Here is a 23337-nt window from a genome sequence, read left to right on the forward strand (position 1 = left end):
TAAGTGCAATCCGTGAGTTCAACCCATCTATAGACGGTATACCATCTTACAACGCTGTAATTATACATCCCCATGAATGCCAATGGGGAGGGAAAGTGAGAGGCTGGTAGGGATGGGAAAAAGGAGACGAGAGAGTTGGTAAAGGGAGAGAGCTGCGGGATGAATTTTCTTTCCACTGACGCTGATAAATATAGAGTAATGGATGACCTTGGAGAGCTATGGGTCCGTTTGTTTTCTTCTTTAGGAGACTAGCTGACACCATTTCCGACCAAAAAGGCTTCGTAAACCTACAAGAAATTTACCGAGGTCACGCCAATATGTCCCAACCTGCAACCTGTCTTAGGTTGCATTGTCACTGTACAACTCGGGCGGAAGAGAAAACGCGACATAGTACACTAAAGATATTTGAAGACCTTTCTTATTTATTGGTTTATTTATTTAAAAAAATCATCTATCACAAATAGGCACATCTTAGTTCAGTATTCCTCGACATAGTTGTTCAATGGCTACAATGTCCCACCTATAAATCGCAGTACGTAGTACATTTACAACGTTATTAGTTCTAATGACAAATTCACGGTGCTTATTTATTGAACACAAAATGGACCACATATCTGCTCTGTAATTTTGCACGGGCAGTACTAAACCACATAAAAAGGAGACAGCAATAACACCATTTATGACATACTTAAAAAAAGAAATATGCGAAGAAAGTAGGAAATATTCAACGCAAAAATCATGATTCATGCTGCAGATGTCGAAGATCAAAAACGAAAATCGTTAGAATATCATAGACATTACCGCGCACAATTACACTAGGAACATACTCCCAAAATCTAGATATTAAAGAACAGCAGAACCTTAATATCTTCGCTCTTTCGTTTTTCGCTTACTGACGTTTTGCTTAACTGCTAAATATATATTTTTTTAACAAGCACAGCTATCAAACAAAATTGAAGGGTTCGCATGAGTACAACACTATGTGCGGCATAAACGGTACAATTGTAACGGAGCTGGTTTCACCTGTTAATTACTGTTAGTTTGGGCATGAGGCCGTGCGGGTCGCGTTGGCGACGAGCCAGGGAGAAATAGATGATATATTCGGTGCGCGCGATGCAGCGTGAAGGTAATAGTAGAGGCAATAAGGTAGCTAACAACGTCAACAGACGGGCCGGTGTGCGGGATAATCTATTATAACCCGCAGCCGGCGCATGTCGTAACCAGGGAGGTCGAACAACAAGTTCGGGTATATAAATTTTAAGAGCGCCGTGACAAGGAGCAGGAGGCACTTCCTCTCCATTTGTTTGAATGTCATTCACGTATAGTTATACACATCCAGCCTTACGTTTCTGCTCTTTACTTGTTGTTAGATTATGACCAATACAACTGTTTGTGGTACGTTACTTTACTAGTTCGTGTTTGATTCTTGTCTTACGCTGTTGCTATGTTTCACGCCTACGGCTCTTTCCCTACACCCTATAGAAGTACGAGGTTACACAATCACGACAAGACAACCACCATTCACACAACCGTCTGCACAGAATTTGGTGTTTCGTGGTCTCCTGATTTGAATAGTGCATCACGTATTTACCACATTCCTAAACCAATACAACTACGTATTAAAATGGCCCTTACTCATGCTATGATAATGCCTATTTGATGATGTACCATTAAATGTCAATTCTTTACCATTCGCATCTATATATCAATAAACAATTCGAACATCACACAAATTTACAAACACAGCCAAGCTGGTATACCACACCTGAACAAAGTCACAGCTACTCTGACAGTAAAAATAAGTATTCTTCCTTTAACCTCTTTAGAGCCTAACCAGTAGCTAAACCAAATGTATGGGGCAAAGTTATAAATAGTATATTTGTTATGTGGAGGTGATCAGCTAGCAGGTAACACACTGGGGATAAACCAATGACAAAATAATAAACCGATCTGAACTCCATATTCCAGGGACATTCTTCTCAATGCTTAATTCCCTATAGGCACAGTATTAGCAAACATATCTGACATTGGTTTTTAAATACTGGCGACAACATAAAATTTACCTAATGGCATGCACCTTTCATTAAACAGAATTAAAGTGTTTTATCTGAATGTTGCATTTTGCAACAGTAAAAAAAGCCCTGGGAATAATATTTTATCATGATGACTGCTGCTGCACACTGGGCGTGCTTGCCTCCACAAGTTATGCATTTACAAATAAAGGATCCGTGCAAGTAGATCTACCTACACGACATGTCATTGTACCTTCAGGAGATGCCCAGGGTATATGTCATACAGTGGTGGTCACCTTACATGGACCCTTCCATGGTAGAGGTTAATATAGGTTTCAGTAATTATGCTAGGAGAAAGTGGTGTTGTAGGCTGATGCATAAGTATAATGAAAATAAGCCAATCACTGACCAAAGCGAATAATGGAGAAATTAGTAATTACATGTTTAACAAATAAATAAAATTTTTATACTGTCTAGAAGGGACAAATTTGCATATAACTTTAAATTTCTTCAATTAATATGGGTCCGAAGTACAAAGGATAAAACCTCTTCCCTGTCTATATATATCCAGTGCTTGCATTGTTCATGCCAAATGAAACACCTTGTAAGCAACCACACTCAGTGCTGCTGCCGAGATTGCCCCCACAGAAATGGCAACCTTGGTCCACTGCAACAAAATGGATATAGTAATTACACACATATATATATATATATATATCAAGAGTACACAGAGATGCCAACATATATTTGAAGCAATCTGTAGTTTCTGGCCATCAAATTAGTAGTTCAAGGGGGGGGGGTTCGGGGGGGAGGATTATTAATTTTACACACACACACACGCACACGTTCTAAATTGTAGTACATACGCTGCCACGCACATGAAACATTAGGCGTGTTCACACACAAGAAAAACCGCGATGCTAATCGCGATGGAAATACCGAGATAATTGTGTCGTTGTTCACACAGGCGGAAATATCTCGCTAATGCGGCGTTCACACTGTGCCGATTATGGCTCCCGTTTGAGATCAGACAGCGCTACGACACGAAAAGTGAAAAAGTCGGATTACTATCCGCAATGATCTGGAATGTCCTATCATTGTCTGAACGCAGTCGTATACGTTCGTAACAGAGTCCTACGGATCGGGAATGGTCCGGAGAAGTCGGCCAAGCACTCCCGACAGTTATGTGCGTCCCGTAACATTCGGGAAACTCAGCCGATTTTGTCTAGTCGGATTACAATCGTGACTGTCGTGACAGATTCTGCTGTATCGGATCAAAATCGTAACAATGTCCTGTGTTGTCTGGACGGTGTCTGGACGGTGATCTGTGGACGCTGTCGTGATGAACGGGCATGATCTGGAGAAATTTTTCATTGCCGTTTCTTGCCGATTGAGTCCAGATTGCGTCCAGATCTAACGGATATCTTCCGTCAGCGTCGGTTCACTGTCGGGTCACTGTCTGATCTCTGTCGGATCGCATTCGGGAGAATCAGGACGCTGTCGGGACAGATTTGGTCGTTTTTTACAATGCGAAATATACAAATCAGATCAGAATCGGATTGAGAACTGGAGAATCGGGACGAATTCGGCCGGAAACGGCTGAATCGGGACGCTTCCTGAACAATATCTGATTGTTATCGTGATTAAATAAATGTTTTTACAAATTTTTAATAAAGTTTGTATTTCGCGCCACGATATCACAGGATCTTGATCAGACTTTTGACAAATTTTAATCGGGAATGGTCCCATAAAGGACGGCAGTAAAAATCCTGAATGTGTGACTGAGCCTTAATCGCCGAGCGGGATAATTCTATTAATCGAACTGCGCATGCTCATTGCCGGATGTTGATACGATCGCTTGGAATGATGGGATAGAAAATACCGGGATTATTTGCGCGAGCGTTCACACACACGCCGCGGTGCAATTAATCGCGCTAATTCCAAATAATCGCAGTCAAAAGTGCGATATGTAACGCGATGCTGATCGCGATACTTAGTGAGATTTTTGCGTTCACACTTGTAAAAATCTTGGTATTTCGATCGCGATGAAAAAACCGAGATTTGCATCCCGCTAATTCCCGCCAGTGTGAACGTGCCTATTGTATTACGGCTAGCACAAATATAAGCTGCGTTCACACGTATACACAGCCTCGCTGGTTCCGTACTTAGTTGGTGCTAAAGGGCCGGATACACTAGGCGATTAAATCGGGCGATAAAATCGGGCGACAAAATCGCCCGATTCTATCGCGCGAGTCGAGTGAACACACTAGGCGATTAAATCGGGCGATTAAATCGCCGGTGAATAAGTCGTGCATGCATGTGCACGTAGACGTGCGTGCGTGCGTGTGCACTTACACCTGCGTGCATTCATGCGTGCGTGCGTGTGTATGTAAACGTACGTGCATACGTGCGTGTGTGCGTGCGTGTGTGCGTGCGTGCGTGTGAACGTACACGTGCGTGCGTGTGAACGTACACGTGCGTGCGTGCGTGTGCATGTTCACCTGCGTGCATGCGTGCGTGCGTACGTGCCTGCCTGCGTGTGCACGTTCACCTGCGTGCATGCGTGCGTGCGTACGTGCCTGCGTGCGTGTGCAGGTACACGTTCGTGCGTGCGTGCGTGCGTGCGTGCGTACGTGCGTGTGTGTGCAGGTTCACGTGCGTGCGTGCGTGCATGCATGTGCACGTAGACGTGCGTGCGTGCGTGTGCACGTACACGTGCGTGCATGCGTGCGTGTGCACGTACACGTGCGTGCATGAGTGTGTGCGTGCGTGTGCACGTACACATGCGTACGTGCGTGCGTGCATCGCTTTTACATGACATGACATACTAAACATGAAACATCGCTATTACGTCAGTATCATTGAACAACTCTGATTGGCTGATGAATTGTACAATCGGGCGATGTTATCACCGGCCCCGGACACACTAGGCGATAAAATCGGGAAATCGCCCGATGAAAATCGCCCGATAATATCAAAACGTTTTGATCTATGCGATGAAATCGGGCGATGAAATCGGCGGCGATTAAGTGGAAACACTACGCGATTTCAGGGCGATTTCATCGCCCGATTTTATCGCCCGATTTTATCGCCCGATTTAATCGCCTAGTTTACTAGCCGTCTAATTGTCCGGCCCTTAACGGAGCATGAGCGATGCCGAACGGTGAAATGGCGAGTTCGCATGTGATTCAAATAAATGGTTCAAAATAAGTTCAATATGTTTTATCGTCTATTTAATCCTCTATCAATCATGCATTAACACTTATCTTTTATTTCTGGGCCGATTATCTTGCAAGTATATTGTAGTCGCTGTGTAATTCTGCTGCCAGACAACTGTGCGCGGTAGCTTGCGTGCTATATGTGCGCCGTGTAATTGCTTGACTAATTACGAATGCGATAATAAAATAAGAGTAGAAAAGATGTGGATTACAAACTGCCGTTTCACTATTGAAGACTTAAAAAATTCGTACAAGTAACACAGGGTAGAATACGGGTTTTACAATACACATATAATCACTTAACAGAGGGATGAGTACACGAGAGCCTCGTTTCTTCCGCGCGAGCTCTCTTATACCTCCCCTTGTAAGATGAGTCGCGAATTCCTTACCAAATATGCTTCTCCCTATCACTGCTGACTACAGGGACAGTAGAGGGGTGGAATTATTGTCTGTGGTCAGTTTGTGGAGTGGGATAGAGTGGATGACCAATGGCGAGTATTGAGTGGAGATGGGTTTACGCCCCCTTCCCCCTNGTGTGCATGTTCACCTGCGTGCATGCGTGCGTGCGTACGTGCCTGCCTGCGTGTGCACGTTCACCTGCGTGCATGCGTGCGTGCGTACGTGCCTGCGTGCGTGTGCAGGTACACGTTCGTTCGTGCGTTCGTGCGTGCGTGCGTGCGTGTGCAGGTACACGTGTGTGCATGTGTGCGTGCGTGCGTACGTGCGCGTGCGTGCGTGCATAGATGTGCACGTAGACGTGCGTGCGTGCGTGTGCACGTACACGTGCGTGCATGAGTGCGTGCATCGCTATTACATGACATGACATACTAAACATGAAACATCGCTATTACGTCAGTATCATTGAACAACTCTGATTGGCTGATGAATTGTACAATCGGGCGATGTTATCGCCGGCCCCGGACACACTAGGCGATGAAATCGGGCGACAAAATCGCCCGATAATATCAAAACGTTTTGATCTATGCGATGAAATCGGGTGATGAAATCGGCGGCGATTGAGTGGACGCACTAGGCGATTTCAGGGCGATTTCATCGCCCGATTTCATCGCCTAGTGTGTCCGGCCCTTAAGTTCGGCTGAAATGAGTTCACACGAGATACACGACATTCGAGGCTTAGCTAGCTAGGTATAATATGGACTGGTACCCGGTCGACAGTTCCACACACTACACTAACGTCGTGTAGCGAACGGGTACCAGTCTAGGTCAGCGCGCTACAGTTTCGCAATTCGAATGCGTACACACGACAGACAATACACGGCCAGCGTGGTGCCGAATATACGCGGCTTAGTTGGCGCGGAATATGATTCCGCGCTAAGTAAGCCGCGTATTTAAGTACGGTACTGAATAAGCCGCGTATATTTTAGCGTGTGAACGCTCAAATACGGAACTGAAATCTTCGTGTGAACGCAGCGGAAGAGTCTGCCCGTACGAGCGAGGAGGATCGATTGTTTATACGCGAAGTCTCTTGCGGCCGCGGGCCCTGGAAGCTCAGTGGGGTTGAGAAAGCGGCCCGCGAGGCACGTGTGTATGGCTGTGCACATCCATCGACGCTGCGTACGTGCCTGCTGGCAGGGGTGGCATTGATTGAAGTACGGGGGAGGGGGGCACTATCGTTTCAGCGTGGTACTAATCACTACTAAAATGTAGATCGAGGGTTGGCATTGCTGAACTATGAGAGAGCGACAGTCAAACTCTTTCGAGGAATTGACGAAAAATCTACAATCGGGAATGACACACGAGTGTGCCGGTAGGGAAATATACGTGTGAATTTCATTAGGATTTTCCATGGATTACCTTCTATAATCCTGCGGGTCGTTGGTCCTACGGGTCTACGCAGGCACACCCGCACACACGCAGGCCCGCATGCAGGCATGCACGCGCGCAGGCACACGCGCAAGCACGCGCGCAGGCACGCACGCACGCGCACACATGCACGCGCGCAGACACACACGCAAGCACGCGCACAGGCGCACACGTATATACGCGCGGGCGGCGGTGCGCGCTTGATTGAATGCAATACAGTACAGTACACACATGCATGCTTAAATGGTAAACACTTGACAGTCACACCGTACCATGAATTCTATCGCGCCGTGGAACCGGCTGCCGCTAGCGGCAGAGGCCTAGGCATCGCAGCGCAGCAACGCCGAGCGAGAGCGGCAAGGCGCGGGACCGACCTGGACAATCGATTTCCAGGGCGACTTTTTCTTTTGGGGTCGCCCCCCCCCCCCCGATATCATGTTTTCGGGGGCTCTTTTTGGCATTTCGGGGGTGAAATCGCCTGCCGCCCCCCTGTATTTTTTCCCCTGCGTATTATAGACTGACGGACCAAAAATAATTTTTTTCCGATCACAGTGAAATTCGTAGTTTGATACAAACTGGTCGTAGTGGTGCAAAGGAATAGAAATTCCTATAAAATACAGATAAATCGTAGTGGTTGGCATCTCTGAGTACATAATAGAGAAGAGTATGACACCGTTTTAACAGCGTTTTGCATAGTTTTCAACTTGTAAATATTCTATCAATATGTGAATAAATATATTCAAACTCTACCTTGTTTTCGTCTATGATTCTCCCTTAATCCACCAATGATGACACCTTACATGACACCACCAATTTACCTGAAAATCGTATGTGTTCTTCAAAAAAGTTCTTTGAATACGACACGTTTTCACACAGTTTTCCCAAAGTTTTGCATCTCCGCGGCCAAACTTTGTTATCGGATTAGTGTTCTATTGTCTCTGACGGGACGCTGGGGGCTGTTGGGGATATTAGGCATCGAATTGTATTCAGTGTGTATTGCGTTTCCAGCGTGCAAAAAATAAATGTGTGCTCACGGCGAGCTAGCAGCTGATTTGAGCTGTGTTGCCATCATGTTCCTGATGATAAGGAAGCGAAACAAATGCTGTTACTGTGCTTACCTAATATCCCCAACAGCCCCCAGCGTCCCGTAGTTACAACCTGGTGCGGCCGCCGCTATATCAAGTTTGGCCGCAGAGATGCAAAAGTTTGGGAAAACTGTGTGAAACTGTGTTGTATTCAAAGAGCTTTTTTGAAGAACACATACGATTTTCAGGTAAATTGGTGGTGTCATAAGGTGTCATCATTGGTGGATTAAGAAAGAATCATAGACGAAAACAAGACTGCCGCGATTCCCACACCAGACTCAAGAAGCGTCCACAGCTTCTCACCTTCAGTCACCCATAAAATGTTGAAGATGACAACACGTCTTGCACCACCATCGTCAACAAGGCCTGGACCACGCTCAGGCCATGCATTCCTCCAGTTGTATAAATACCGAACAGTTTCGACAAGAAGACAGACACGGTTCCACGGTGCCTGACAGCTCCCGACGCTGTCAGCACCAGGTTCCGCTGATCTCACCTACTGGGGATCACCACGCTACCGTCACCGTCGGAGATCACTGACTGGGACCTGCCTGCTGCCTGCGACCTGCAGAACTCCACGCTCGTAAATATGTACTGCATTTGTGAACCAGTCGCTTGTCTGTATGTGCCTGGTGTATAAGATATGTATTGTATGTATTGTATCGTATTTACTGGTTGGCTTGCGCAGCCACCTATGTATTGTATGTAATTGTCATTATGATGTTGTTCATTAAAGAATAGAGTAACCGTAGTAATTCTGTGGTTATAGCATTATATACTGTCTGTGGCTTAAAGGCTCACAATGCGCATCCAAACGCTAATTTCTCCAGTACTAGACTAGCAAATACTTCGTGTCATGCATAATCACTAGTGTTGTCAATCAGTTGTAATTTCGTAATCGATCATCGGTTGGACCCAAGTAACCGATGATCGGTTACAATCGGTTACTCGGTGTGTTGCATGCCTGCGTGTGCGTAACGTCGTGTGCATGTACGTGTGTGCATGTATGTGCTTGTTTAGCCCTGTTTACTGTTTGTTTTGCACTGTTTACTACTGTGTGTATAATACATGTACTGATTCTCATCACTTTTCCAAGTTTTCTTGTTCAAATTTAAAAAAAATTTGTTTTTTTGATTAAATCGATTATGGATTTTGATAACCAAGCGCTTGGTTCGAGCCACTGTTCAACCGATGATCGAGTATAATCGATGATCGTGACATCACTAAGCGCTTGGTTCGAGCCACTGTTCAACCGATGATCGAGTATAATCGATGATCAACGTCTGCCAAATTTTCTTTGGACATTTGCTGAAAAAATACGGTAATTCCGCGAGGCCGTGCTCTGGAACGAACTAGTTAGTATAGCAGAATTTTCAGGGAGTCACACGGACAGTGACGGACTCCTGCATATGTCAAATCAGGGAGTCCAGCAGTAAATCTGGGAGTATTTGACTCCGGACTCCCGTTAATTTCGCACCCTGTATATATATATATAGAGTGTGAGAGAGAGAGAGAGAGAGGGAGAGAGTGACATTGGGCAAGAGCATATGACACACCCTTGTCTGCCTGAATTTTTAAATGTAAATCTGCCCTTTTATCACAATGCTGTTAATTGCCACTAAGTATATCACAACATCAGTAAAACATCAATTGCTAGAGCAGCAATGTTTTCAATAATTACAAACTGACATGATAGTTCTCATACCATTGAAGTGTTCTTGGAATTGGTTGATTTATCTGTCAGTGTTGTCATCTCACCCATCATCCTCCTGTACATCTCCTTACTTGACTCCTCTTCTCTCTGATGCTTACCGACAAGACGAGACAGCTCCTGGTGAATGATCTATGTAATGGAGAACAATAAACCTATACACATTGCAGCAGGAGTTTCCAAAGAGTTACTCAGTAGGATTTAAGGTAACTTAATGTACTATTATAGATATAGTCAAATTAGGCAAACCAAAGCACAGAACTGCTACTACTACTACAGCTGCTGCTGCTGCCCATACCGCTACTACTACCACTGCTGTTGCCGATATCACTACTACTATCGCTGCTGCTGGTGATACTGCTATTATTACCACTACTACTGCTGCTGCTGCTGCTGCTGCCACTACTATTGCTGCTGCTGCCGCTGCTCATACTGCTGCTACAACAACAACCACCGCCACGGCCACGGCTACCGCCACTACTACTACTGCAGGTCTACTACTAACACTACGCTATACCTAGTTACATAGCAAGCAAAACAACTTCTAAAAAGCTGGCAGTAAAGTGATATAACAATGTATAGTTTGTTACTGTGTACCTTCATTTCTGGTTCTAGTTTGAGGGCCTTTCGCAGCACGAGTATGGCTTCCTGCGTTTCACCCGTAGCTCCAAGAACCTGGGAGAAGATAAAAACTGCATGTATGCAACTTTAAAATGCACCATCCCTGATAGAAGGGGATGCCGCCATATGTTGCCTGCAGTAGGGATACTACTCAGTGTTAACCAAATATGCTCAATAAATTGCAATGTGTGCAACAAAACCAGCTTGAATTTGCAATGCACACAAATAGCAGCTATCACTGCCAACAGGTACCATAGAGAAAGCTAACTATACCCTTTAAGTACTTCCTTTACAACGAAATAATAATACTACCTTGCCCTTCCTAAAGAGAGCCTTGACGTTGTCAGGCTGAACTTTTAGAACATTATCGCACGACTGCAGTGCAGCAGTATGAGCGTCGATCTACAAATAGTAACACGCAAGGCCTGGTTACAAGTGCATGGTGTGACCACAAAAATGTAAAATATCTTATCAACTAATTACTGTCGTGTCAGCATTACAATAACAAGTAGCTGGATCGTTTGCAATTGTACCCAAATTGTGTCAAATTTGTAAAGCATGACTCATGGGCTTGGCCACAACAAGCAACAGTTACGTAGTTTAGTAAAATATTAATAGCTGCCATTACAATCACTCAACCATATAAAGACGGTGCCGATAATCGTATACAACATTACGCAACATTCACGAGACATTGTCCAACAAGGAGGGATTTGAGATTGTAAATCAATGTAAAGCTATAACCTTGAGCTGTGCAGCTGCGAGATTGTTGAAGCACTTTAATCGCAAGTCTTGCAGCTCCTGGAGAGAAGTTGTCGACTCTTCCTTGCTGTGACGAATGTTGGAGTCATCCAATACTTTCAAGGCTCTACAAAACACACACAACTAATATTATACATATAACATATATGGCACACCAACTATAACATACATCAAATAGTGAATGATTGAGATTCTTACATTTAATATAAACTCATAATGCAATAAGAATGCAATTAAAAATGTGTTTATAGAATTTAGCAGTACTGGAGGTAGAACCCCAAACTTTAAAGTATGTTAAATGACACAATTGATCAAATTAATGCAACAAGTCATTTACCACTTCTTACATACTTTGAGTACGAGTTGATTGCGTCGCTGTATTCTTCTCTAGAGTACAGGTAGTTTCCTCGTTCTCTTTTACTGTCTCTGAAAACCCATGAACAACCATAACAAAATTAATTAAATGAACTTTGATTGGAAACTTGTTAAATCTACGTAAATTAAATGTACTCACCCCATAGCGATGCGATCAGATAGGAGTAGACTGTCCAAGTCTGGTGCATCATATATGCCTAAGAGGGATAGCTGATATGTAACGGTAGCATTGGATGGGATGTCTGGCAGCCTGCAAAAATAAAGATAGTAAAGTATATTAAACATAGACCTGCATTCATAATGAACTAAGGGCAAAATACTCTACCTTACCTATGTATTTATTGTTGATGTGTTCTCAATGCAAAACAAATTGTTTGTTTAATGAACATTGGGCAAAATGTACATTATCATGTAGCAATTCATAGCGACATTCAACTGTGATTTCAAACTGCCATTGTTACAGCAGGTATTATGAGACTGCTGGCATGCAAATGCCAGTATCCACTTTTTATGCAGCTTAAAATACGTGTGGAAATGATACTTTCATTTCTTTGATTTAAAATAAATTCATTTTATATTTTTTGCCTTGACGCATTACCTCTCATAAGTAGGAAACAAAGGTCAACTGTAAAGATAGAACGAAGTAACACCGATGTATGCAGTGAACTTACTCAATATATTTGTGTATCAATTAACAATACATACCGTCCACGCTCGCCATAGGCAAATCGAGCATTTATTTTGAGCTCACATGTTTCTTCAAGCTCCATTAATGTCACTGCCATTTCTAAACCTGCACAGAAAAAAGACATGCTCAAAGCTGCTTTCCTCAATATACATCAATGTATCTAATCAAAGTAGTGTTCTATGCAAGTATTTTGTGCAAAAATATATTGATCAGGTAGACTCAATACAAAAGTTGCATTGAGTTCCAATGTTTACACTGGGGAAAGCATCAAGAAAAAGACCATTATTTTCTGAATGCTACTTCATTATAAGGTTTAAAAAAAAAGTTTCCTTTTTCTGTGCACGAGTCCAAACCCTGGTGACATTGTTCGTGACATTTATGCATGTTCAGGTAAATTTTGAATGAATGGACATGATGCGTTGTTTACATTTTACAAGCAAGCAAGCAAGCAAACTATGTAAGTGAATGAATTATTGAGTGAGTGAGTTAGTGAGTGAGTGGGTGGATGGGATAGGGTAGGTAGGTTGATTGTTCATATGTCAGTAAGTAGGTATGTAGGTAGGTAGGTAGGTAGGTATAGGTAGGTAGGTAGGTAGGTATGTGGGTAAGTAGTTAGGTAGGTAGGTAGGTAGGTAGGTAGGTTAGATGCAGTGCTCGAAATAAGCGTTGTCGGTTGTCCGAGACAACAGAATTTGCGCCGGAACAAGCCTAACCAGTCTGAGACATTGTCCGGTGGACAACAAGAAAAATGTGACGAAAAACACACTTTATTTATGTTTTCTCAGGGGTTCTCGAAGAGACACTTATAGCCTGGCGCCTGCCATTAATCTATGGTGTGCGGAAAGCGACGCATACCAGCCTGCTATTTCCAACACTGGTATTATGTCAGGTTTCTGATTTATGAGAGGTGAACTCGATTTGGAAACCAGCAAACCAGGCAAGCTTCACCCCTACATTTGTATTTTATTCCATTATTATTTTGAATTTTCGATGCTTTGCCCATGCAAAAACAAACAACAGTGGGGATTCATGTTGATCCGAAAGTTAAAAAAAAGAGAATTGTCGTAGTCAGAATGAAGCAGAACATGTACTCAAAAGTGCCGCAAATACCATCTCCTGCAACTCTACATTTTCAAAATTTTCTGGGGAGGACCCCCATACCCCCCCCGCTTGTTTTTCACACCCTCCTTGGATCCTAGATCTGCCACTGAACCATTGCATATCTTGGGAGCAGAGAACAATGAACAAAAATGTCGCCTTTTCGCCATGGCACCCAAAACAAAGATTGCAGAGAAGGTAGAGGAGCCGTAGGGTGTGGAGAGGGAGGCGGAGGAGCCATTAAAATAATTAAGTCATCCACTATTTTGCGCAGTTCGCTGTTTTTTGGCCCCCTTGTTAAAAAATCCTGGCTACACCAGTGTTTTGTGTGTTTTCTGACCATATTATTATGTGCGTGATTGATTTGGCGCGATTATTTTTTTGGGACAACCAGAAAATTGTTGCGGACAACCCGATTTGATGCCTGGGTTGTCCGCAGGACAACCACATTTTTTTTCTTATTTCGAGCACTGAGATGGGTAGGTAGATAGGTAGATAGGTAGGTGCCAGGTGGGTAGCGTAGTTAGGTAGGTAGGTAGGTAAGTAAACGGAAGCGGGAGGAATTAAGAAAGTAACCTACTTACTAACAAAACCATCCAATCAACAAACAAACCAACTTGTTCTTACCCCAATAGTTAACTTTGGTAATCAGTTATTTATTTTCATGATCGATTTTTATAATCGGTGGTGCAGATGACCAACTCTTCGATTATAGTCGATTATCGGGGAATCACTAGTTACGGCAACAAGTAAATCACATAACTATCATGGATGAATGGCATAATACAAATCCATATAAAATTTCCTACCATGTATTCATATCACCATCCCCAAGTACGAACTCTTTGCATTCACAAGTGTCTACTTCATTCCATCATCAAGCTTTCCAGAATACGAAGCTTCACTAGAGACCCTCTTTCTGGCCGTGGTTTCCATTGCCACAGCCTGGTTTTACAATCTGCAATGGTACCAATAACCAATAAACCCATCACCCCATCACATAAGCTAAAATAAAAATTTGCAGGTTGATTATTATAGAGCCAGTTCATTACAAATAGTGCTGCATGTCTAGCATATATATTTGTTTTATCTCATAATTACAAACAAGAGCCGCAGAGCGTCTGCGGCTCATCTGAGGTCTGTTGTTACGGTTATAAACGTAACATTTAAGTCGTGCGTAGTGACACCTTTGTTAGGCGCAGATATGCAGATACGCAGTTGCGTACACATCATTACAGCAACTTTCTGCATTCTGTGTAGTAACGTAGATATCGAATTAATTAACCTAGTATAAAAACCCAGCGACACGGGTCGTTTAACTTAAGCAACATCACGTCATGGTTATTTTAGTCGACAAATGTCAGTCAAGGTAACAGGTGAAAGTTGCACCACGAATATCCAAGAAACTAAGTCACTGGAACACGAGTAAAGTTATCACCCACGACGCAGAGTGACACTTTAGCACCTACACAAAGGCCAAGAGAAAACACATTCACAGCTTGATGTCACATGCGCGACTGATGAAGATCAAACAACGAACGCCGCCGACAAATGTGAACTATGGGAAATATGAAGAACATGAATCGACCTGCCGCGATTCCCACACCCAGACTCAAGAAGCGTCCACAGCTTCTCACCTTTCAGTCACCCATAAAATGTGAAGATGACAACACGTCTTGCACCACCATCGTCAACAAGGCCTGGACCACGCTCAGGCCATGCATTCCTCCAAGTTGTATAAATACCGAACAGTTTCGACAAGAAGACAGACACGCGTTCCACGGTGCCTGACAGCTCCCGACGCTGTCAGCACCAGGTTCTGCTGATCTCACCTACTGCGGCATCACCACGCTACCGTCACCGTCGGAGAGATCACTGACTGGACCTGCCTGCTGCCTCGCGACCTGCAGAACTCCAACGCTCGTAAATATGTACTGGCATTTGTGAACCAGTCGCTTGTCTGTATGTGCCTGGTGTATAAGATATGTATTGTATGTATTGTATCGTGTATTTACTGGTTGGCTTGCGCACCACCTAGTATTGTATGTAATTGTTATCATATGATGTTGTTCATTAAAGAATAGAGTAAACCGTAGTAATTCTGTGGTTATAGCATATATACTGTCTTGTGGCTTAAAGGCTCACAATGCGCATCAAAAGCAAATTTCTCCAGTACTAGACTAGCAAATACTTCGTGTCATGCATTAATCACTAGTGTGTCAATCGGTTGTAATTTCGTAATCGATCATCGGTTGGCACCACAGTAACCGATGATCGGTTACAATCGTTAACCGGTGTGTTGCATTGCCTGCGTGGCGTAACGTCGTGTGCATGACGTGTGTGCATGTATGTGCTTGTTTAGCCCTGTTTATGTTTTTTTGCACTGTTTACTACTGTGTGTATAATACATGTACTGATTCTCATCACTTTTCCAAGTTTTTCTTGTTCAAATTTAAAAAAATTTGTTTTTTTGATTAAATCGATTATGGATTTTGAATAACAAGCGCTTGGTTCGAGCACTGTTCAACCGATGATCGAGTATAATCGATGATCGTGACATCACTAATAATCACACTACCTTATGACAAAATAAACTCTAGTTTGCTCCCATTTCACTGCGCGGTTTGCTTAAAACCACAAAAAAAGACGTGAAAAAACTGGCATTCTGGCGCAAACGCTGACTGTTTGCCAAACAAAATAGCCTCGAAGTGGTGACGTGAGCTCACATGTTTTTATCTTTGCTGCCGACCGTACGCGTGTACCGCAGCACCGCTGCACGGTTGCTTGGGGATTGCGGGAAACTGTCAACAACATCGGAGAATTTTCAACAACATTGGGAGGTATTTTTCAAAATACCTTTTATAAGACAAACGCGCAGTGAAATGGGAGGAACTAGGTTTATTTTGCCTAAGGTAGTATGATTATGCATGACACGACAGTATTTGCTAGTCTAGACTGAGAAATTAGCGTTTGCGATGCCGCATTGTGAGCTTTAAGTGCAATAGCACACGTATCTGTTGTACAACAACCTGGACACACTATTATGATCACACGAGCCTGTTACACAAGCTCACGAGCTTTCTATATCTGCATACCTCCCAAATCCCATTGGTTGATACAATATCGCATGCCTGAAACTCCTGTTTTATGGTTGCATTGTGACCCTAACCCTATTAAAAAAAAAAAACTAATTGTTGTAAAAATTATTTGTTGTTATTAAATGTTGTAAATAATCATGTAAACATTTGCATTAATTGGAAAGAATAATTAAATGATAAAGATAGAAAATACAGAAAACAGGTAAATAATAAAAAAATCAGATGGAATTCGATCCAACGCCCTATCAGCGCCGTGACGCCCGTGCCTCTGACTGCGTTCGGCTATCCAGTGCTTATTGGGTTTCTAGATTATGGATGTGCCATGAATATGACAACACTGTGACGTCATTGAGGAAGTTCAGGAATCCATGTTAACCCTCCTCTTGAGGTCAAAGGTTATCAGACACTTACTCTTCGCACGTCAGTGGAAAGCACTTTTCATGGTCCTTTCAACAAACTGATAAAAATGGTAGGTCAGCACTGAAATAAAAAGTTTTTCACTCTGTCCATTAGGCCATGTTCTCAGAAAAGTCTGATATCTGACCTTTCCCCACTGTCCTTTGACCTGTGACCACCAATTTCGCACTGGTGATGGGTTTCCTGCCCACCACAGTATACACCGAATATTAAGAGCATAGGTCGAGCCGTTCAGATTTTGCCGCAATTCCGTATTTCCTCCTATACCTTAAGTTAAGGGGGAAATATTCCCCTCCGTTTACACATCTTGACCTTTGACCCTTGACCAACCCCTAACTTTGTCATCCTGAGTCCTTTTCACGACCCCCCCCCCCGCCCCAACGTCCCGAATATCGTGACCGTACGTCGAGCGGTTAAGATTTGTGCCAAACTGTTGACGCACAAACGGACGCACGGACATTCATGCGATTCAGATGAGCTAAAAATAAAGGCATCTCCAATGAATCTGTATAAAAATAATAATCATAAAACATTAACAAAATACCTTTTTCATCAGGTCACCACTTCCCAGTATGTCTACATAACCATCCTCATCCATTTCACTGTCTTCTTTTTCTGTAGGATGATGTTGATTATTGTCCCCTAATCAAACAAGAATAGTAGCAAGACTATAGTATAAGAAATAATACGCACTGAGAAGCAAATCCATTTACTGTTACAAACTACTTATCTACCTGTCCAAGCTTACAAACAACTTATCTACCTGTCCAAGCTTACAAACGAATTATCTACCTGTCCAAGTTTACAAACTACTTATCTACATGTCCAACCACAAAATTGACATTTTGGCAAGCACATGAAAAATGCATACAAACCCCATCTAGCTTTTGTTACATTGTTTTAGTTTCTGTAACTTTTGTTACATGATTTCTGTTTCTGTTGTAGTACGTTGCAGTATCCAAATTTGGCATCGAGGCAACGGAGATGATTTAAATGAATAATTGAAATACCATTACCTATTATGCGATAATTTACCAAACTGAGTTGTACTCACAGTCTCACACGAGATGATAATACTGACTTCATCCCAATCCCTTATATTCCCCTGCTAATTTTTACCATCTTTATTCGTCTCTGACAGGTCATCAATCTTTTCTGGAGATGGTGATATGTGATTCCGATCTCCTGCCTCATCCATATTCTCCTCCTTTTTCAGGGTTCCCACCTCATTATCTGCAGATGTTTCCTCCACTTCTTCAATTGCAGGCATGCTTACTTGAAGATGTATTTCCTTTAAGCTTTGTTATTCACAAACGTATCTGAATAGACATAGTTGATTGATTAGAGTAGTGCTACGGTACTACTACTAGAACTAGTAGTAGTATTAGTAGTGTTTTCGCAAGGTAGGCCTAGCCGCCTACGTACTCAGGCCACATTTCCTGGCTGAGCCTGAGGTAGAATTACTTGAAAGCACAGGCACTTGCAACTGGTTGGTCGGGGTTCGATAAATAGCAACCCCATTCTGCGCCTACCGTAGTGTGTATAAAAGTCACATATGAGAGCTCTCATTTATCTTTATCTTTGATCTTTTTTCATTAGGACCTAGCTCTAGTAACTATAGCCCGCGTACAGTTGCCGCAGGGCTATAGACCGTAACATGGCCATTTCGTATGAGTTTTTTCTGACAACTTTTAGCCTATAATAACTTCTTCGGTATACCAAATAAAACACATTCTCTGCCGGACAAATGTTTTAAGTTACTATAAACACTAAAATTAAACAGCAAACTATCGCTTAAATATTGTACTTGCGATATTACTCGTCGACGAAGATTCTTTATCAACTTGTAACCGCCATTTCTCGTTGGGCACGCTCGCGCGGTTCCGGCGCCCGCTCACTAGCTATAGTTACTAGAGCTAATTAGGACCTACCTATCAGCCTTAGGTTAGAAATAGGAGAGCCCCGAAATTTCTCTTCTTTTGGCGGTACTGTCACTGTCGTACGAAAGGTCGTTGTCGTATAATGGCGTATAATATGTACCAGGAGTAGATAATAGGGAGGAGTGTGACATCAATAAACAAGGGAAATTCGTCATTTACTAGCCTTATAATACCTACGATTTACTACGCGTAACTCATCCAACTTGAGCTCAAATCGGACACAGTACATTCGCCCATCATCGTACGAAATCGTTTTCTCGTAAACACCCGCAATCCGGAGATACAGCCTAAAACGTACGACACGATTCTCCATTCTTTGGACATTAATCCAACGCCCATTGCGCGCCTATAATTCAGACAAAAGGCAGCAACACTGGCGGTAATTGTATATTTGGTAATGTGAGTGTAACCTAAGTCGTGTTAAGGCAAGCCACACTGCAGCGACAACGACCGACCGTAACGACAAACGACTTTCAGAAAATTAGAAACTATTGTTTCCTATGAGCCATTGCACACTGACGCGACGACGACCGCGACAACCTCGACGACAAAATAATTTAGAAACGTTTCTATTTCCCAGCGACTTTCGCGGCGACACTTTACAAATGGCCAATCACAGCCGTTCCATCGGCACGTGACAATCGCCATTACGTCATAAAATTATAAACAATGCTAGGCCAGGAAGTAGCTCTATGTACTATAGCCCGCGGATTGCTGCCGCAGGGCTATAGCACATGAGCGCATAGCTGTAATCTAAGCAATGGTCGGACTGGTCTTAACAAAAATTTATCCCCAAAACCCAAAAATGATCGGGCTTTTTAACAGCTTATCTATCACATGGACATCTCACTATCTTTTGAACACTTTCAGCAACTTTACACCAGGTATTTATGCTGTTATTCATCAAAGTAAGCACTTATCGAATTTACATTCAAATCATGTGGCGCCGCGCACGCGTAATGTCACCGGATATGTTGGCAAAACGCAAGGGCAGCGGTGCGTGAAAGGGTGCATGTATTATTAACGGGGGTGGTGGATAAACTCGCCCTGATGCGGCCAATGTGCGCACAATCGGAGCACAAGCAGGAACACCCCGCCGTTAATAATACATGCACCCTTTCACGCACCGCTGCCTTGCGTTTTGCAACATATCCGGTGACAATACGCCGTGCGCACGCCACATGATTTGAATATAATATTCGATAAGTGCTGACTTTGAGAATAACAGCATAAATACTGGTGTAAAGTTGTGGAAGTGTTCAAAAGATAGGTGAGATGTCCATGTTGATAGATAAAGTTGTTAAAAAGCCCGATCATTTTGCGTTTGGGATAAATTTTTGTTAAGACCAGTCCGACATTTGCTTAGATTACAGCTATGCGCTCATGTGCTTATAGCCCTGCGGCCAGCAATCCGCGGGCTATAGTACTAGAGCTAGCCAGTAAGTAGAACTGGTTCCAGCCGCTAAACTCGCACCGCCTGTCAGAAACAGTGGGCCGCGAACCCATCTAACCAAAACGTGCAAGCCACGCCATGATTATTGTTTACGTTCGTATAATAATTAATATGCTGGCCTGCGTATATATGACTTTATTATATTCTCGTTATACATAGCGTTTTTACAGCAATTTATTTAAAGGCTGTTGCTCCTGCAACGGTACGTCGCCGATGTTTTTTCTTAAAGTCACGGTACTGACGGTACTGACCCTGATTGGTTGAGCTTTGTTGTTTGCCGCATTATAATAGCACATACAAATTTCAATTTCAATTATGTCGCAGCAGTGTACACGGTTAGAGCGCTGGCGCCAAGTATGAATGGTCGCAGGATCGAATCCATCCGTTTTCTAATTATTTTCCTGTTTTCTGTATTTTTCTATCTTTATTGTTCTTAACATTTTTTTTCAATTTAACGCAAATATTTACATGATTTATTTACAACATTTTAATAACAACAATTAATTTTTACAACAATTAAAAATAAATTTTATTAATTTAATAGGGTTAGGGTTAGGGTTAGGTTAGGGTTAGGGTTAGGGTTAGGATTAGGTAGGGTTAGGGTTAGGTTATCGTATATATCGTATAAAATCGTATATATAATATCGTACCAAAAGCAACCGGTAAGTTATTATTCGCGCGATAGATGGCGCTGGCATCACTACCGTGACTTTAATTGAGAAAAAAAAATCGGTGGATATATGTTTCTATGCCACCGACTGATCGCGTGACGTCAGTGTAGTCACGCACGAACTCGGCTATCTCTGAAGTACAGTTGAATGCATACAGCCTAGCTGCTGATGGCTACATCACGCACATAACCTGATGCAAAAACCCTAACCCTAACCCTAACCCTAACCCTAACCCTAACCCTATCCCTAACCCTAACCCTAACCCTATCCCTAACCCTAACCCTAACCCTAACCCTAACCCTAACCCTAACCCTAACCCTAACCCTAATTAAATTTAATTAACACTAATACTAACACTAACACTAACACAAAAAAAGTTAAATGGATAAAGATAGAAAAATAGAAAAATAAAAATTAACAGAATGGGATTCGAACCCATCACCTCAAGAAGAATCGTTCGGCGCCTTACCCGCTGCGTTTTTGGTTCGCTCAAATGATGTATTATGTATGTGCCCTATATGCATACATGGATTGCGTGCGTGATTGGTCTAGCACTGACGTCACACTGACGTACACTGACATCACGCGATCAGTCGGTGGCATAGAAACATATATCCACCAAAAAAATCGGCGACGGTACCGTGCAGGAGCAACACGCCTTATTTTAAAAGCAGGCAAGGCAGCAGGAGTTTTTTGCCGTTTGCCTCATGAGTGGTGGCACTGTGGTGAGTGCTGGGTGAACTTTGTCGTTACGGGTCGGTCGTTGTCGCTGCAGTGTGGCTGCGCCAGTCGCTGCGACTTTGTCGTTTGTCGTTACGGTCGGTCGCTGTCGCTGGCAGTGTGTCTTGGCCTTTACACTACACAGTCACTGTCAGTGTCTGTGTCAGTGACACTGACCACAGGCACTTGAAGCGTTTCAATAAAAATTAAAATATAATGCTAACTAAATACGAAATCTATTTACTACCAAATTCTTAATGTTTCTACACTCTCTTTCACCTATTATTGCCGACAGTTTCTTGTAAATTTCGTCCAAATCCTACGTCAAACGGATCATACGTCTACGTCTTTCGCGGCGCGACTGTTGCACGCTTACACTAAGGCCATGAGAATGAAAAATCCGGTTTACCGTCCAAGGAATTTTTAAAAGTGATGAGGCTTTTTTTCATTATTCATTATTCATTATTTAATTTTTCAGGCTGAAATACAGTGAAATACAGTACAGACAATAAACAATCGGTTTTTTTTTTTTGAATTTTCGGAATTTTCAATCGGGAATTTTCGGTTTGAAGTCGTCATCTTCGGGTTTTTTCGACAAATCTTTATTCCGGCGCCCTGATATATGTCTAGCGGTTAGAAAGTGGCATGTACAATCCGGACTGCCCCAAGCTTGTCAAAACTCATCAGAATTGCTGTTTAGGCTAAGTACACCTTGTGATTAGTCTATTATGTTTCAGTGAGGGAATTTTTTTCCAAATAATGAAATTTTGGTAAATAATGACTTTTTTGGGCGGGGACTAAAGGCGGCATGCGGGCGGTTGGACGGTAAACGGATTTTTCATTCTCATGGCCTAATAATTAATATATATAAGTTACCGGTATAACACAAATAAATAAAAATAATATATAATAATAATAAATATATTATATATATATATATATATATATATATATTAGTGTAAGCGTGCAACAGTCGCGCCGCGAAAGCAATGGCGCGCGCAGCGTATGGTTGGACGTAGGATTTGGACGGAATTTACGGGAAACTGTCGGCAATAATAGGTGAAGAGGAGTATAGACACATTAAGAATTTGGTAGTAAATAGATTTCGTATTTAGTTAGCATTATATTTTATTGAAACGCTTCAAGTGCCTGTGACACTGACAGTGTCACAAGTGACAAATCAGACAATGTCAATGACACCATAGCAGGGTCACCAAGCTTTAAATGATAGCATGGGGGTGGTACTCCCAGCTAGGGGTCCGGGGTTCCAAAATTTTTGAATTTTAGAAGCTCTGAGATCAGGGCTCGAATTAACCGACGGCAATTGCGTCGGTGCCCCTATCAATCGCCGTACTGCCCTGAAAATCCAACCGACACGGCAGTGACCTGCCTTGCCCTTTTCTGTAATTGCTGTCGGTGCCTCTGGCTAGACTGGTTCGCGCCGCACTGTTTGTCGCAGAGCGTGTACATTGTCTAGCAGAGCGTGAGGGCGGATACCAGTCTACCCTTCGGCAAAAACAATAACCGTAAACGTGGCTTGCTGCCAACCGCTGCAGTAGACGATCGATAAATCGTGCGGCTGTGTATGCCCTGTTAGAACACGAATATTTAAATGCCGCACGTGGACTCGGCCTGCAGCCGATT

The 23337-nt window shown here is 42.9% G+C and overlaps 2 protein-coding genes across 3 annotated transcripts in view; both read right to left on the reverse strand.

Moving 5' to 3' along the window:
• Nucleotides 1-402: 402 nt before the first annotated feature.
• LOC106811710 (peptidyl-prolyl cis-trans isomerase FKBP8-like) overlaps nucleotides 403-23337 on the reverse strand; it is a 31843-nt gene continuing 8908 nt past the window's right edge. The window contains exons 1-9 of one of the 2 annotated variants that reach the window (XM_014815417.1): nucleotides 14204-14287; nucleotides 12314-12401; nucleotides 11748-11858; nucleotides 11585-11659; nucleotides 11216-11339; nucleotides 10784-10873; nucleotides 10448-10525; nucleotides 9845-9982; nucleotides 403-2679 (exon numbers count right to left, since the gene is read on the reverse strand). In XM_014815417.1, coding sequence (XP_014670903.1) covers nucleotides 2596-2679; nucleotides 9845-9982; nucleotides 10448-10525; nucleotides 10784-10873; nucleotides 11216-11339; nucleotides 11585-11659; nucleotides 11748-11858; nucleotides 12314-12393 — 780 coding nt within the window. In that variant the 5' untranslated portion in view covers nucleotides 12394-12401; nucleotides 14204-14287 and the 3' untranslated portion in view covers nucleotides 403-2595. Of the gene's footprint in view, nucleotides 2680-9844; nucleotides 9983-10447; nucleotides 10526-10783; nucleotides 10874-11215; nucleotides 11340-11584; nucleotides 11660-11747; nucleotides 11859-12313; nucleotides 12402-14203; nucleotides 14288-23337 lie in introns of those variants that run through there. The other variant, XM_014815415.1, reaches the window with a different exon arrangement.
• On the reverse strand, nucleotides 14275-18917 carry LOC106811711. The gene is made up of 4 exons (XM_014815418.1): nucleotides 18841-18917; nucleotides 18029-18228; nucleotides 17454-17551; nucleotides 14275-14352 (listed from the first exon to the last, which is right to left on the reverse strand). The coding sequence occupies exons 2-4, from the start codon at nucleotides 18177-18179 to the stop codon at nucleotides 14299-14301; spliced, it is 303 nt and encodes a 100-aa protein (XP_014670904.1). The 5' UTR covers nucleotides 18180-18228; nucleotides 18841-18917; the 3' UTR covers nucleotides 14275-14298.

The sequence above is a fragment of the Priapulus caudatus genome, unplaced genomic scaffold, assembly GCF_000485595.1.
Source record: "Priapulus caudatus unplaced genomic scaffold, Priapulus_caudatus-5.0.1 Scaffold566, whole genome shotgun sequence".
In the NCBI taxonomy this organism is placed as follows: Eukaryota; Metazoa; Priapulida; class Priapulimorpha; order Priapulimorphida; family Priapulidae; genus Priapulus; species Priapulus caudatus.

Bases quoted from the DNA above. Each gene is read 5' to 3' on its own strand.
- LOC106811711 (XM_014815418.1), bottom strand. From the start codon at position 18,179: ATGCCTGCAATTGAAGAAGTGGAGGAAACATCTGCAGATAATGAGGTG. The intron at 17,552-18,028 runs GTAAAAATTAGC...TTGTTTGATTAG, and splicing joins GTCAGAGACGAATAAAGATG to GGGACAATAATCAACATCAT. The intron at 14,353-17,453 runs GTATTTTGTTAA...GTACCATTGCAG, and splicing joins GTGGTGACCTGATGAAAAAG to ATTGTAAAACCAGGCTGTGG.